The 12,975-nt window shown below is 50.5% G+C and overlaps 2 protein-coding genes across 2 annotated transcripts; both read left to right on the plus strand.

Annotated features, from left to right (window-relative positions):
• The first annotated feature begins 590 nt into the window (after positions 1-590).
• On the plus strand, positions 591-2,629 carry Prss33 (serine protease 33). Its single transcript, XM_021632370.2, has 6 exons — positions 591-659; positions 1,017-1,040; positions 1,157-1,319; positions 1,466-1,737; positions 1,965-2,134; positions 2,302-2,629. The coding sequence occupies exons 1-6, from the start codon at positions 614-616 to the stop codon at positions 2,458-2,460; spliced, it is 834 nt and encodes a 277-aa protein (XP_021488045.1). The 5' UTR covers positions 591-613; the 3' UTR covers positions 2,461-2,629.
• Positions 2,630-7,986: 5,357 nt separating this feature from the next.
• On the plus strand, positions 7,987-12,957 carry Elob (elongin B). Its single transcript, XM_021632478.2, has 4 exons — positions 7,987-8,084; positions 8,188-8,322; positions 9,604-9,709; positions 12,784-12,957. The coding sequence occupies exons 1-4, from the start codon at positions 8,082-8,084 to the stop codon at positions 12,894-12,896; spliced, it is 357 nt and encodes a 118-aa protein (XP_021488153.1). The 5' UTR covers positions 7,987-8,081; the 3' UTR covers positions 12,897-12,957.
• The last annotated feature ends 18 nt before the right edge of the window (positions 12,958-12,975 follow it).

Here is a 12,975-nt window from a genome sequence, read left to right on the forward strand (position 1 = left end):
TCACAAGGCAGCAGGATCAGGTTTAGAGATGAGCTGCCAAGCATCTTCGGGAGCTTCCTGGCCTGACCGCAGCCCCCCCCAGGCCTCGCCCCACCCCACTTCTTAGCACCCGGTGTCCTTTTCCTACACCTCTTAAGTTTGGCTCAAAGCATCTTTGTTTGCAGCTATTCAGGTGCGGCCACAGCTCCGCCTTGGCCTTGTTAATTACCTGGGCCTCCACCTCCTCTGTCTTTTAAGCCCCAGGTCCTCCCCTGGCCCCAGTCATCAGAGAGGACACCAGGCCTCCAGGGTGAGAGCTGGACCCAAGGGCTGCTAGGAAATGACTGATGGGAAGCAGAGGGTGAGGCTCCAGGGTTGCTGCTGAGGCCTGAGGTGCCCAGATGTCAGAGGTTGGCGCTTGGTCACAGTCAGTCACATGAAGTCTAAAGCACAAGGAGAGGTGTGTAGTCTGGGTTGCAGCGACAGGTCTAGGACCAAGCAGAAACTAAGGGCAGACAGAACAGACACACAGGTATAGGGTTGGGTAGGCCGTGCTCCCTAGTCTGGAATGCTCCTCTCTGCTCCCTGCCACCTCCAGACTGCAGACCAAGCCCAGGCCAGCCCTGAAGATAGAATGAAGGGTGCTTGCCACCTCCAGCTGCTGCTCCTGTTGGTGCTGGGTGAGTGGGGTGAGGGCGAGGGGCGCTTCCCAGGGGACTGATTTACAGGCCGCCTGCCTCACCTCCCCCGAGCCTGGCACCTCCGGAGCACCTCGGGGCGTCTGATCTTTATCCCAAGACACGGAGTCTTCCTGGCACTGGCCGTGGGCTCTCCAAATCTGAGGGTGCTGTGTGCACGTAGTACCTGAGTTCCCCTCCCTCCTTGTATTCTGGGGAGGGTGATGGAGGCTACCAATGGGACTGAGGCTTAGCATGAGGTCAGTGTAACAGATACATTCCACCTCCTACCCTAATCTCTGACCCAGGCCCTGTTACCTAGCAGCAAACCCCTAATCTAGTGCCTGCTTTCTCATACAGGAGCCAGAGTGCAGGAGTGTGCCGGTAAGGGAGCCTGAAAACCACCACTTCCTCCTCAGTTTGGCCCTGTCCCCCTTCCTACACCTACTTCCCAGACCCCAAGTCCCAGACAACTCTCCCTGCCCACTTGTCCGCCATAGCTTGTGGGCAGCCCAGCATTTCCAGCCGGATCGTTGGGGGCCGGGACGCTCGCGATGGAGAGTGGCCATGGCAAACAAGCGTTCAGCGTCGTGGAGCCCATGTGTGTGGAGGGTCCCTCGTTGCACCCCAGTGGGTGCTGACAGCAGCTCACTGCTTCCCCAGGTCAGCGCTCACTCACTGTTTCAGCTCCCGGGGAAACAAGGCCCAAGAAAGAGTGGAGGCGCTGCCTGGGGAGGTGCGGGCGGTGCTGGCTCCTGACAGGCCCCGTGGTCCAGGTACTGTGAGCAGCGCGCATGCTTATCCTGCAGGCGGGTATTGCCGTCAGAGTACAGTGTGCTCCTGGGAGCGCTGAGTCTGGGCAGGACGTCATCCCGTGAGCTCTCGGTCCCTGTGCGGAGGGTGCTGCTGCCTCCTGACTACTCCGAGGATGAGGCCCGTGGTGACCTGGCGCTGCTGCAGCTGCGTCACCCGGTGTCCCTGAGCGCCCGCATCCAGCCTGTCTGCCTGCCTGCAACAGGGTCCCATCCACCACCCGGGTCTCCATGCTGGGTCACTGGCTGGGGTAGCCTCAGGCCAGGAGGTACCTATAGTCCGGGTGTGGGGACATCAGGGCACCCCTTTCTCCTCCATCTGTGAACCCCTGGTCTATCACAGTCCCAGTGTGGGAACCAGAGCCATGTGGGCCCAAACCTCCCTTCTACTCAGACTCAAGGAGTCCTGGTTTGCAAGTCAGGCCCTTGCAAAACAAGTCGCCCCTCTTCAGGCTCTCCTCTCTCCTGATCCTCAGGTCTCTCTCTCTTCCCTCAGTACCACTCCCAGAGGGGCGACCCTTGCAAGGAGTGAGGGTGCCGCTGCTGGACTCTCGAGCCTGTGACCGCCTCTACCACGTGGGTGCCAGTGTGCCCCGGGATGAGCGCATAGTGCTCCCGGGAAACCTGTGTGCTGGCTACCGCAGGGGCCACAAGGATGCCTGCCAGGTGTGTCTGCTAACCCACATCCTCTGGAATCCCTGCTCCAGCCGCTTATCTCACTAGAACCCAGGACCAAAGAGGTTGCCCACCCCCAACCTAAAGCTGCTGCCCCAGGGAACTGGCACTGGGAAAGCGGCCTTAAGAGAGGGCCTAAGCTTACCTTTTTCCTGCAGGGTGACTCTGGAGGACCCCTGACTTGTCTGGAGTCCGGCCGCTGGGTCCTGGTGGGTGTGGTGAGCTGGGGGAAGGGCTGTGCCCTGCCCAACCGTCCAGGTGTCTATACTGATGTGGCCAAGTATACTCCCTGGATCCAGGCTCTCCTGAGCCTCTGATGCTGCTGGGTTTGAGAATGAGTCCAGAGCTTCCTGGCCCATGCCGCCCTGCTCCTGTCTCTTACACGTTGCCACCCCCTGCCCCCTCCCCTCCCTGAGGCTCAGCTCCCTTCACTCAGGGATTTCCTGTGAGTCCCTGCCGTTACACTTCTGCCCCCTCCTTTTGGCTAGTATTTACTTCTTCTAGCCTTAGAGATGGGCAGACCAGCTTGGTGGCCCATCTGGCCTGTGTGCCCTTTGTTCCCGGAGGAAGTCAGAACATTTAAAGTGTAAGAGGGATGCAACACCAGGAAGACTCCTCTTTGCTGACTTTCAAGGTCAAGGGGCCAGGCATTGTAAGGAGCCGCCAGGCACTGACAGCCACCAGGAACCTCATGCTGCCAACAGCCAGAAGACTAGATACAAATTTCCCTCATCTTCTAATCCCTTAGCTTTGTGCTAGGTAAGCCTTCAACAGAGGCCTCAACTGAGCCATCCAAGCTTTTGAGCCACAGATTTTTGATTTAATAAATTTATGTGGTTTTAAGCTGCTACTCTTGTGTCAATTTATTACATGGCCATAAAGTCTAGTATATATAGATTTTGCCCAACTGTGTTGGTATGCCAGAGGGAAAATGGGCTCATCTTTTGTATACCACATTCTAGGCTCACAGAGCCTAGGACTGCTCATATCAGTAGAGGTCAGCTCCTACAGTCTCAGAGAGATCCAGAGGATTTCAATGCTGTCTCTCGGGAGCTAACAATGAAGAGGCAGAAAATGTGGTGGAGAATGATCAAAGCCTTGAGTGTGTATTTCCTCCCCACCTACCTCTTCTTCTCTGTCTCATCCTATATGCTAGGGATACAGTATGGGATGGTCACTGCCCCCAGGAAAGATGCTGTGTAGGAGAAGAGCTCAGGGTTGCTTTTCCTGCCCAAGTCTAAGAACAGTCCACTGTATAACAGAAGTGGATCACCGTTAAAGGATGAGGGTGCTCAGGGCAGCGCATAATGACTGCGGGGCAACCTACAAACGGCCGCGTGCAGGTCTGCGGCAGGGCCCCGGAGCTCCTGCTGAGAGAACACTGACTGCCCAGGATGCTACTGGGAACACAGCACCCCACGCCCCTCCCCCACTGCCACCACCATCATCCTTGCCTCGGCCAGTCAAGCAATCTTCCAGGAAGCCTAAGAGGGTAGTAACGAGGAGACACTGAAAGAGAGCAACCTCAGGGCCTTGGGCTTGCCATGATATAGATCATGAATCCCTATCCAGAGAGCCCAGCATTTCTTAGTTATGACTGGGCAGCCAAAGAGGTATTCTAAAAGCAGAGAACTGGGGGGGGGGGAGGTGTCAGCTAATGACACCACTATGCCTTGTGATGTGAGCCTTAGCGAGGAGAGGGAGGAGGCTCACTGCACCACTTCATCAAATACTTGGTTTTCCTATTTGCCAAGCGAGAAAAATGGAGCCCAGAGTTACAGCTGAGACCAGTCACAAGTGGCAGGGAGGGAGACCTACGCAGTCTGCTTTTCTGTGTGGCCCATTGCTTTCTTGACCTTGCCTTTTAGGGAGAGAGAGAACTGACTAGATGAAGTCATGATCCAGACAGTTTCTAGAACACAGCTCGAAGTTCTTCAGGAACTGTGTGGTCTCCCAGCCCATTCTTGAATTGTCAGCGCACACTGCTAGACAGGCACAGCTCTCAGGTCTACGCTGTCTGTTGCATCTTGTCTGGCAGCAAGGCCAGATCCAGGGTGCGACCATCCTGCGGAAGCCATCAGAAGCTATGAGCTGCAGCTTACCCACTGGCCACCACCCTCACTGCAGGCCTGATCCTCTGGCTGACTGAATGAGAGACTCAGGGACCAGGGGACTGCCATGAAGACAGGGAGGGATGTTACACACGAGAAGAGATTTCAGAGGGTTCCTGAGGAGTCAGAGGCTCAAATAACAACTACTAGTCACACCTTAGGAAGCATATGTTGAGTGCTAACGCTTGGAGCGGCCCTATACACTACTTCAGAGGGCTGCGGTGGAGTTCGCTTGCTAGAATGCTTTCCTGGCATACACAAAGTTATCGGCTTGACTTTCACTACCCCATAAAGCTGGGCATTATGATCTAAACCCCTATAAACCCAGCACTTGGGAAATGGCGGCAGAAGGATCAGAAGTTCAAGGTCATCCTCAGCTACCTAGAAAGTTTAAAGCCAGCCTGGGCTACTTGAGACCCTGTCTGTCAAAAGACAAAAAGAAAAACTTTGTAGCCTTGTTACCTCCCCGAGTCCCTGCACTGAACCCAAAGCCTTGTACATGCCAGGCAAGCCCACAAACCACAGTCTAACACCCTAACCCTATTCTCTCATATTAAAGAAAACTGGGCCTGGATGAGGTTAGCTGATCAAAGCTGCAGGTCACCTCAGGAGCAAGTTTAGTCAGTCACCAAGTCTAATGAAGGGCCAAGCCAGTGTCACAGTGGGTTCACTTTGAACCAAGCCAGGAAATAAGAGAGAGAAGAAAGCTTGATTGCTTGTAGCAAATGAGAGCCCTGGGGAACCTTCCTTAAACAGTGTCTCGAGAACAAAAGGAGAAAGGGAAATGTAGTGGAAGACTCACCAAAGTTAATACCAGAAAAACTTGTTATCATAAGAGGTGCATTCTTGCATATGTAAGAGGTGCATTCTTGCATATGTACAGTCTGAGATCATGCTTCATAGCTTCACTTTTTAAAGAAAAATTTGAGACGGTGTCTTACTGTGCCACCTTATCTGGCCTGGAACTCACTCTGTAGCCCAGGGTGGCCTTGAATTCAAGGAGATCTACCTTCCTCTGCCTCCCAAATCCTAGGATTAAAGTTGTGCTCTACCTGCCAGAATAATTGCATGTTTATTTTTGTTTGTTTCTCAAGATAGGGTTTATCTGTGTAGCCCTGGCTGTCCTAGACTCACATTGTAGACCAGGCTGGCCTTGAACTCACAGAGATCCACCTGCCTCTGCCTCCCTGAGTGCTGGGATTAAAGGCGTGAGCCACCATGCCCAGCTCATATTTTTTTTAAATATTATTTATTTTTATTTTTTAAAATTATGTGTGTGAGTATGTATATCTCTATGTGCACATGAGTGCAGATGCCCACAAATGCCAGAGGTATCACATCCCCTGAGTGGGAGTTGCAAGCAATTGTTAGCCTTCTGCTGTGAATACTGGAAACAGAATTCTTCAGCTACCAAAATAAAAAAAAAGTAGGGGCTAGAGAGACGACTCATCCGTTAAAGCAGTGCAGAACGCTCTTTTCAGTCCCATTGCACGTTTAAAACAAAAAATGGAGCCGGGCACATGCCTGTAATCCTAGCACTCAGGGAGGCAAAGGCAGGCGGATCTCTGTGAGTTTGAGCCCAGCCTGGTCTACAAAGGGAGGCCAGGACAGCCAGGGCTACACAGAGAAACAAAACAAACTAACTAACAAAAAAGCAGGTGGTGGTGGCACCTCCTTTAATCCCAGCACTGGGGAGGCAGAGGCAGATGGATCACTGAGTTAGAGGACAGCCTGGTCTACAGAGTTCCAGGACAAACAGGAAGTGTTGGGGTATACGCCTGTAATCCCAGCACTCAGGGGGTTGGAGGTAGAAGAATCAAGAACTCAAGGCCAGTCCAGCCTTTAAATAAGCTGGGGCTAGAGAGAAGACTCATCGTCTTAAAGCAGTCCAGAATGTTCTGTGGAGGACTTGAGTTCACTTCCTAACATCCACGTTCACATATCCACACATACATATAATTTAAAATGAAATTATTTCATAGGGTGGGAATACCTCTAGCAGAGAACATAGTATTACAGTAAGATAATGACCAAAGTTCGCTCTAGCCAGGCATGGTGGCTCACAATGCCTTTAATCCCAGGACTAGAGAGGCATAGGCAGAAAGATGGAGTTCAAGGCCAGCCTGCTCTAAGAGCAAGTACCAAGACAGGCAGGGCTACAGAGAGAAACACTGTCTTGGAAACTTGCTACAAATAGAGCTGCTAAGCACTGAGTCCCTCCCTCCCTAACAATCCCAGGCTCTGTCCATTCTCAAGGACCCTACAACTTCAAAGCCGAATGGAGTTCAGGGCTACCCACTAGCCTTGTCTGAAATGGACTCTGATGGTTGTCCACCTCTGGCAGAGAAGTGGAGGTCATTGGTCTTACAGTTTTGGGCGGAGGTTGTTGTTGTTTTGTTTTGATTTTTCAAGACAGGGTTTCTCTGTGTAGCCTTAGCTGTTCTGGAATTGCTTTGTAGACCAACCTGACCTCAAACTCACAGAGATCCACCTGCCTCTGCCTCCCCGAGTGCTGGGATTAAAAGGCTGACCAGTTTTTGTCTTACAGTTTAGAATGGCACAAATGCTGGCCTGGAAAATCAAGTCTCCAGGCCCTTCTGGGTACTAAACTTAGAAGATGCCCTAGGATCTTGGGGACACTATCCTGTTTTCTACAATCCCAGGAAGTGTACCTGAGATAGTCAAAGGAATGAAGATAATCCAAAGAGCTACTCATGGCACCCCACCATGAAAGCCCCCTTCAGCTATCAGACTGTTAAAACAATTGTCCCCAAGTAAAAAGAATTTCACAGGATTCTCATGTCCTGAAATAGATGTCACAGCTCATCAGGCAAGCTTGTAGGAGTGACTTTAGCTGAAACAATGACAGTCAGATGACAAGCCGCACCTTTCCTAGGACTGCTTATTTATTCCATTTCAGCTTAAACCCCTTTCACGAGCTCCACAACAGACTTGGGAGAGTTACTGGATCTCTGCACTATTCCTCTTCCTCATGTGGCCACACTTAATAAATCTGTCTCTGCTTTTCACTATTATCACTTTTTAGTTGGTATACTGGGACTAGGTATCCAAGCTCCGCCAGTTAGGGCCGACAAGACCCAGGCATTGACCCTAATAACAACAGGCCCAGTTTCTAAAAGCAACACATTCTCTAGCTTCTAACAGGCCACAAAGCATAGCCTGAGTTGGATTTAACAAACCCTTAGACCTAAATGAGGACAACACACAGTGGCGACAAAATTCAAAATTGTACACCTCAAAATGGCTGTAAAGTTAGCCCCCTCGCAACCTTACGTGAGCTTGACTCTCAAACAAATGTAGGCTGGAAAGATGGTTCAGTGATTATGAGGACTGGCTTCTATTCCAGGAGCTAGCTAGGTTTAATTTCCAACATCCACATGGGGGCTCAAAACCGTCTGTAATTCCAATTCTAGAGGACCCGACGCCCTCTTCTGGCCTCCCCAAGCACTGCATGTAATTAGTGCAAAGGCATAAATGCAGATTTAAAAAACTCATATAAAAATTTTATGGCAGATGCGCTTGACTCGCTCTCCCTGATTCGCTCTACGATCTAAAGCAAGCCAGGCTCGCGCCCCGAACTCGTGAGGGGCTCAGCTTTTGCCCATCTATAGCCCAGACACCGAGATGGCGGCCACGCACAGCCAGTCACTTCCGGATCGCTTAAGATGGCGGCGACAGTGTGGGAGGGGCTGAGGGAGATAAGGGGCGGGGCGGGCGGCGCAGAGAACGCCGGGGCCACGCTTGGGCTGCTGGGAAGGGGCGGAGCGCGGCCGCGCCGGCGCGTCGAGCCAGAAGCAGCCGCCGGGATGGTGAGCGGGCGCGGGGGGGAGGGGCGCGGGCCGGGGGTGGCGGGGGCTCCGGGGCCAGGCCGGGGGCCGCGGGCTATCGTTGACGCGGGCTCGCCGTCCTCAGGACGTGTTTCTCATGATCCGGCGTCACAAGACCACCATCTTCACGGACGCCAAGGAATCGAGCACCGTGTTCGAGCTGAAGCGCATCGTCGAAGGCATCCTTAAGCGGCCGCCGGACGAGCAGCGGCTGTATAAGGTACGAGGAGCGGGCGTGGCGGTTGCGCGCGTGGGTGCCGAGCAGGACGCTCAGAAAGGGGGTCTCAGATCGTGCATCGGGTCCCGGGCCAGCCGCCCCGCCCTGCCAGGCGGCCTTGCTTAACGGTTGGGGAAACCGAGGCCTCGGTAATCTTATGCAGCCGAAGGTCGTGGTAGAGCCAGGGTTTGTTCCTAGCTAGCCACCGTCCTGTGCCTAATCTTCGACCTGCTGGGAGCCCACTGGAATCCCACTGCCAGAGGGTGGGGTGGAACTCCATGAATGCTAGTGTTGTCTAGAAGATAGGTCAAGATCCCTCCAGTGATTCACCTAGCCAGTGTTTATCCTTGCCAGTCTCTTGATGTTCTAGAACCACCTCGCATTCAAGCACGCTTTCTTATCTGAGAAGTCAGCTCTAGTTTTTAGTAACCTAGGCTGTGGAGTTGATCTTCATGCCTCAAATCCAATTCAGGTTTCCCAGAAGCATGATGTCAGATACCTGAGTACATTGAGCTAATTCCCGCTGTTAAGTGGGAGCTGACCTTGTGCTCCAGATTAGAGCCTGGGTTCCCGTCTCTAAAGGGCTTTTCCTTGAAGGACCTTTCTACTATTCTAGGAACCACGTAGTGTTCTGAGTACTGCTTTCCGTGCCCCCCCCCCCCCCCGCGCCCGGATTATCAAAACTTCCGGCAGAGTGAGTTGGGAATTCCAGCAACTCCCATCTTAAAGTTAAGGCTGGTTTAAAATAGAAACTTGCTAGGAGTCGGGTGCAGCTCTGTTGAGTGCTAACATAGCCTGCATGGAGCCCGAGGGAAAACTGGGCAACAATCCTATTGGGAGATACAGGCTGAAGGATCAGAAGTTCAAGAAATACTATATGAAATCTTTTCTCAAAAAAAAAAAAAATACAGCTACCTTTTTGAATTAGGTTTACCTAGAGAGCTCAGAAAAGACATAATTCGGAGCCCTTGTGAGCTTTATTTTTGTGTGGTACCTACCCCACCCCTACACAGTCCAGGTGCCTGTGGAAGCCAGAGGCTTCAGATCCCATGGAAATGGAGTTCTGAGCCAATCTATATGGGTGCTAGAAAATATACTTGGGAATCTCTGCCAGAGCTTTTAACTGCTGTTAGCCATCACTCAGCCAGATTTGGAAATTCTTGGCTATACTTCTGGAATGTGTGTTTTGGACTAAGGGATGACTCTCCCCAGTTGCTGACCAGCAGGTCCTCTTTGGGACCTGTCCCTTTAGGACCTCTTTCCAAACCCTGCTTCTCTCTTCAGGATGACCAGCTCCTCGATGACGGAAAAACTCTGGGCGAGTGTGGCTTCACTAGCCAGACAGCACGGCCACAGGCCCCAGCCACAGTGGGCCTGGCCTTCCGAGCAGGTAAGATGGCTAACCTGGAAGGACTTTGGGGAGCTTGTAGCTTTCAGGAAATGCCTTCCCAGTTCACAAAGAGCATGAAGTATTTGGGTTTTGTTTTGTTTTTGAGGCAGGGTTTTTCTATGTAGCTCTGACTGTCCTGGACTCACTTTGTAGATCAGGCTGGCCTCAAGAACTCACAGAGATCCACTTGCCTCTGCCTCCCTGAGCACTGGGATTAAAGGCGTGCCCAGCTAAGGTATTTGTTTCCTTATTAAAAAGCAAAACATTAAGGTGTAGAGACATAGCTTAGCAATTAAGAGCACTGGCTGCTCTTTCAGAGGACTTGGGTTCCATTCCTGGCACCCACATGACAGCTCAGAACTGTAATTTCAGGTCCAGGGGACCTGAAGCCTTCTTCCAGTGTCCTCAAGCATCAGGCATGTACATGGAGCAGACATACATGCAGCCAAAATGTCTACATACATGAAAAATAATTTTAAAAAATTAGACACCAAAAGGAAATTTGGAAAATAAAGATGATTTGCAGGTTTCTGGTACCAGCCACATTTATAGGATTTATTGAGTATATGGCTCTGTTGCACCTCATCTTGTTTGGGTCTGTTTGTTTGAGACAGGGTTTCTCTGTGCAGCCTTGGCTGTTGTAGAACTCTGTAGGACAGGCTGGCCTCCAACTCAAGAGATCTGCCTGCCTCTGTCTCCTTGAGCACTGGGATTAAAGGTGTGTACTATTTGTTTTTTAGACAGGTTTTATCTATGTAGTACTGGCTATTCTGGAATTTCCTGTTTTTCCAAATTGCTGGGATTAAAAAATTCACTATCACACCCAGTTCCACCTAATCTTTTCACAGTAGTCCTGGGAGGTCATTGTCTTTACTTTGAAGACAGGGAAGCTATATAAGGAGTCTGATACCATGCCAGGCACTATATAGCAAGCAAATCACTTCTAACTCAGAGATCCCCCTGTCTGTCTCAGATTAAAGGCACGTACCACAGATTTTAAGGACAGGTAAAGTGAGCTGGGAAAGATGGATCACATATTGTGCAATTGATGCACACACACCTTTAATCCCAGCCTGCTCTACAGAGGGAGTTCCAGGACAGCCAGGGCAATGTAGAGATCCTGCCTGGGTGTAAGGGCAAGATTTAAAAATTTAATTATTTGCCTCTGGGAATTTAAACAAGAGTCATAGGGCTTGTTCTCACGGCTGTGGACCCAGGTGCTGTGTATATGATGGGCAAGAAAATGTGGGAAAATGGCTCAGCAGTTAACACTGGTTCTTGCAGAAGACCTGGGTTCAGTTCCCACTACCCACATGGCAGCTTATGATCATTCATAATTCCAGTTCCAAAAATACTATCTTCAAAGAAAATGTAACCAAAGCCTAGATGGGAAAAGTATAGTTCTAGTTTTTAGTGTTTGTAAAGTAAATCTTAGCTCAGCAAGCTATCTTTAGCTGTAGCATATTGTCACTCTTGCCCCACCCAGCCTGGAATTCCATCTCCACAGGGCACTCCAAGCAGGGCCTGCTACAAATGCCCTATGTTATGAGAATTTCCCCCCTAGAAACTGCCTCTGAGGTTAACACAGAGGCACTTGTAGGGCTAGTGAAGGTAAGCAGAACAGACCAGACAGGTTCCCTTATGCATGGGCTCATGAGGATGAAAACAAACTTCTCTCCTTAAGGTAAGGTGGTGGTGTCTCAAATCAGCCTTTTTTCTCCAAGCAGAACCTAGTACTCTGTCGAAGCTAAGGGCAGTGGCTTGTGTTTTCATGATCCTGTTATGGATATGGAGCGTACTCTGGGCCAAAGGCACTGTTATCCCGCTTGCAGACACTTCTGGAAGCAGCTGACAGAATTAGGTTTTGGACTTAATTAGGTGTCTTCCCTCCCTCTGCCATTCACTGTCCAATAACTGCTATTAGGTTTTTTTGTTTGTTATGAAGTGACCATTTTTTAACTAGACTGGTAACTGGAATGAGGGAGTAAGAGCTGTATCAGTGTAGACTTGTAGCTTTTTTAAATGGCTTTTTATGGTGTATTATGTATAGACTATTCTGCCTGCATGTGTACCAGCAGGCCAGAAGAGGGCACCAGATCTCACAGATGCTTATGGGCCACCGTGTGATTGCTGGGAATTGAACTGGGAACCTTTCGAAGAAGTCAGTGCTCTTAATTTCTGAGCCATCTCTCTAGCCCTTTTGTTTTATGAGACTTTATCTGTGTAGCTTTGGCTATCCTTGAACTCAGGAGATCCACCTGCCTGTGCCTCCTAAGTGCTGAGATTGAAGGCACACACCACCACTTGGGCAATGGGTCAGTTTCTTAGTCTCAGCACTGCTGGCTGTGACCAGAGTGCTTAATTGTATACATGCTGCTCCTACAGAGCACCTGGGTCCAAGCACTCACAGGCAGCCTATCCACATCCTTGTCTTCCTGTAATCAGTCCCAGCTGTTCCCCTCCTCCTTCCCTACTTATAAAAACCAACAGTATTGAGCCAAGCAAGGAGTTTCTAGGTGGGTACAAGCACAGGAGAAAAAGATTGGTGGTAGGGATTGGGGGGGGGGGTTTAGGCATGAACTGGGGGTCTAATCTGTAACACTGTATTTTAAGAAACCAGATACTACATATGCCTGTAATCTCAGTACTTCGGTATAGACAGGTTATCTAAGGGTAACAGCTAAGGTTCTCCTTGGCTACATTAACAAATTTGAGGCCACTCTGGGTACATAACCCTGACTTTTTTCCCCAAGCACAGTTCAGCCTAAGTCCTAAGTGACATTTGAATTGAACTCCACTGTGAATACAAAGACGGAACAAAAAATGTCTGCCTGTTATTTTCAGAAAGTCAATTGGTGTTTTGGTGTCAAGGGAATTGAAATCCCAGTGGAGGGCAACAGTAATTTGGGGACAGAAAAAGCTAGGTATCCTGGACACACTGGTAGATTTGAACCATAGACTACCTAATGGAATCAGTAGTAGTAAAGTAGGCCTTTGGGGACAGGCAACCTATTGGCCTTGGTATTTTTAAGGGTGCTTATGTAAAAAAACCACTTGTCTGTTCCCCTCCACAGATGATGCCTTTGAAGCCCTGCGCATTGAGCCCTTCTCCAGTCCTCCAGAGCTTCCAGATGTTATGAAGCCACAGGATTCTGGAGGAAGTGCCAATGAACAAGCTGTGCAGTGAGGGCCCCAGGCCCCACCCCCTAGAGACCCATTTCCCCAATAAAAAAAAAGATTTGGCTGTCTACTTGTCTGTTGACTTT

Source organism: Meriones unguiculatus, chromosome 11 (assembly GCF_030254825.1).
Source record: "Meriones unguiculatus strain TT.TT164.6M chromosome 11, Bangor_MerUng_6.1, whole genome shotgun sequence".
Lineage (NCBI taxonomy): Eukaryota > Metazoa > Chordata > Mammalia > Rodentia > Muridae > Meriones > Meriones unguiculatus.

Bases quoted from the DNA above. Each gene is read 5' to 3' on its own strand.
- Elob (XM_021632478.2), top strand. The intron at 8,323-9,603 runs GTACGAGGAGCG...TTCTCTCTTCAG, and splicing joins ACGAGCAGCGGCTGTATAAG to GATGACCAGCTCCTCGATGA. The intron at 9,710-12,783 runs GTAAGATGGCTA...TCCCCTCCACAG, and splicing joins GGGCCTGGCCTTCCGAGCAG to ATGATGCCTTTGAAGCCCTG.
- Prss33 (XM_021632370.2), top strand. From the start codon at position 614: ATGAAGGGTGCTTGCCACCTCCAGCTGCTGCTCCTGTTGGTGCTGG. The intron at 660-1,016 runs GTGAGTGGGGTG...TTTCTCATACAG, and splicing joins GCTGCTCCTGTTGGTGCTGG to GAGCCAGAGTGCAGGAGTGT. The intron at 1,320-1,465 runs GTCAGCGCTCAC...CTTATCCTGCAG, and splicing joins GCAGCTCACTGCTTCCCCAG to GCGGGTATTGCCGTCAGAGT.